We start from the raw sequence: 1,316 nt of genomic DNA, 5'->3' as shown, positions 1-1,316 counted from the left end.
CCCTGCACTATAGTACAGGGTCCTTTGGTCTTATTTGATGCCTTTGGTAGAGCAGCATTTGGACAGCATAATTTGATTGTTATTAGCAAATAAGCAGCAGTACTGGTGATAGGGGGAAAGGAGCATGATAGCCAGTAGTTATTGGTAAGGTGTTAAGATGTGTTGCTGTATTGTCTCTCACTTGTAAATCTTTAACTTTCTTGTTTGCTGTCTTCAATGAAGTTTCAAGAGAAAATATTTTAACTTTGTTCTCTTCTCTTTCCAAATTTAACTGATCCTGAGCCTGTTAATAAACAGCTAATTAACTAATTGATCAATTAATTAATTGTTACCATGGTAACTTCAGTCTGCAGTTTTTGGCAGCGATTATGCAACTTCTCAATTTCACAATTGAGTTTACTGGTTTCCATGGCAACAGAAGACCCCGCCTCCTCTTTGACCCACCCACTCAACTGCTTCTCCAACTGTCGAGTATAGGTCTTCAACTGAGTTAGCTCCGCCCACAACCCATCACCAACTGATAGGGACTGGAGCCGCTTAACCTCACCTAATAATAATAATAAATTAAATAATTAATTAATTAACACTGTACAGAGCATAAATTTTAAGGTGAAAAGTACAAAAATTATCATCCATTGGAAGTTAATATTTTTACCTCTTAGTTCAATATTTTCAGCCGCAAATTTAGTGACCATTGGATTATGATCAATGCAGCGATTCAATTCTTTGATTTCTTCTCGTTGTCGTTTCTACGGCAACACTGATTAATTGGTAATGTCATTATGACTCACTATGATGTCATCAGTTGTGGGTGGAGCCTTCGACTCTAATTTAGAAATATGAGAATCTCTTAACTTGAGAATCATCTTAATGGACTAAAAATAAATAAATCAATATTAAATCACTTTTTCTTGGCCCCGCCCCTTACCTGTAGCGATTTCTCACGTCTTTTATTCAATTCTTGTAACTTGTCAACTTTTTCTAATAAAAACTGTATAGCAATTGAGCCACACCCACTAATTAATAATAATAATACCATTTTCTCTTCCTCCAGTCTCTCCTTGTCTCTGATACACGTTAATAACATTTCTTTAGAATCGCCTTGACCACACCCACCAGCTCCACCCACTAATAATCAATTAACTATTAATAATTAATTAATATTGATACCTGTATTCTGATTGGTCGATAGTAATTGTTTCAATTTTTTAATTTCATTTTGTAATTGAGTGACATTACCAGACATATCCTCATTCACAACGACCTAACAATAATAATAATAATAATAAATTAATTAATAATAATGATAATTAACT

At 34.1% G+C, this 1,316-nt stretch overlaps 1 protein-coding gene across 1 annotated transcript; it reads right to left on the bottom strand.

The window, feature by feature from the left end:
* Positions 1–46: 46 nt before the first annotated feature.
* On the bottom strand, positions 47–1,258 carry LOC109593165 (kinesin-like protein KIF15-B). The gene is made up of 7 exons (XM_020008374.1): positions 1,171–1,258; positions 1,037–1,128; positions 929–991; positions 792–875; positions 656–749; positions 333–547; positions 47–283 (listed from the first exon to the last, which is right to left on the bottom strand). Exons 1-7 carry the CDS (start codon positions 1,244–1,246, stop codon positions 83–85), a joined length of 825 nt encoding a protein of 274 aa, XP_019863933.1. The 5' UTR covers positions 1,247–1,258; the 3' UTR covers positions 47–82.
* Between the last annotated feature and the right edge of the window lie 58 nt (positions 1,259–1,316).

The sequence above is a fragment of the Amphimedon queenslandica genome, unplaced genomic scaffold, assembly GCF_000090795.2.
Source record: "Amphimedon queenslandica unplaced genomic scaffold, v1.1 AMPQUscaffold_2617_Cont25381, whole genome shotgun sequence".
Classification (NCBI taxonomy): Eukaryota; Metazoa; Porifera; class Demospongiae; order Haplosclerida; family Niphatidae; genus Amphimedon; species Amphimedon queenslandica.
Note: the sequence above shows the minus strand (reverse complement) of the source record. Positions and strands in the feature narration are given on the sequence as shown.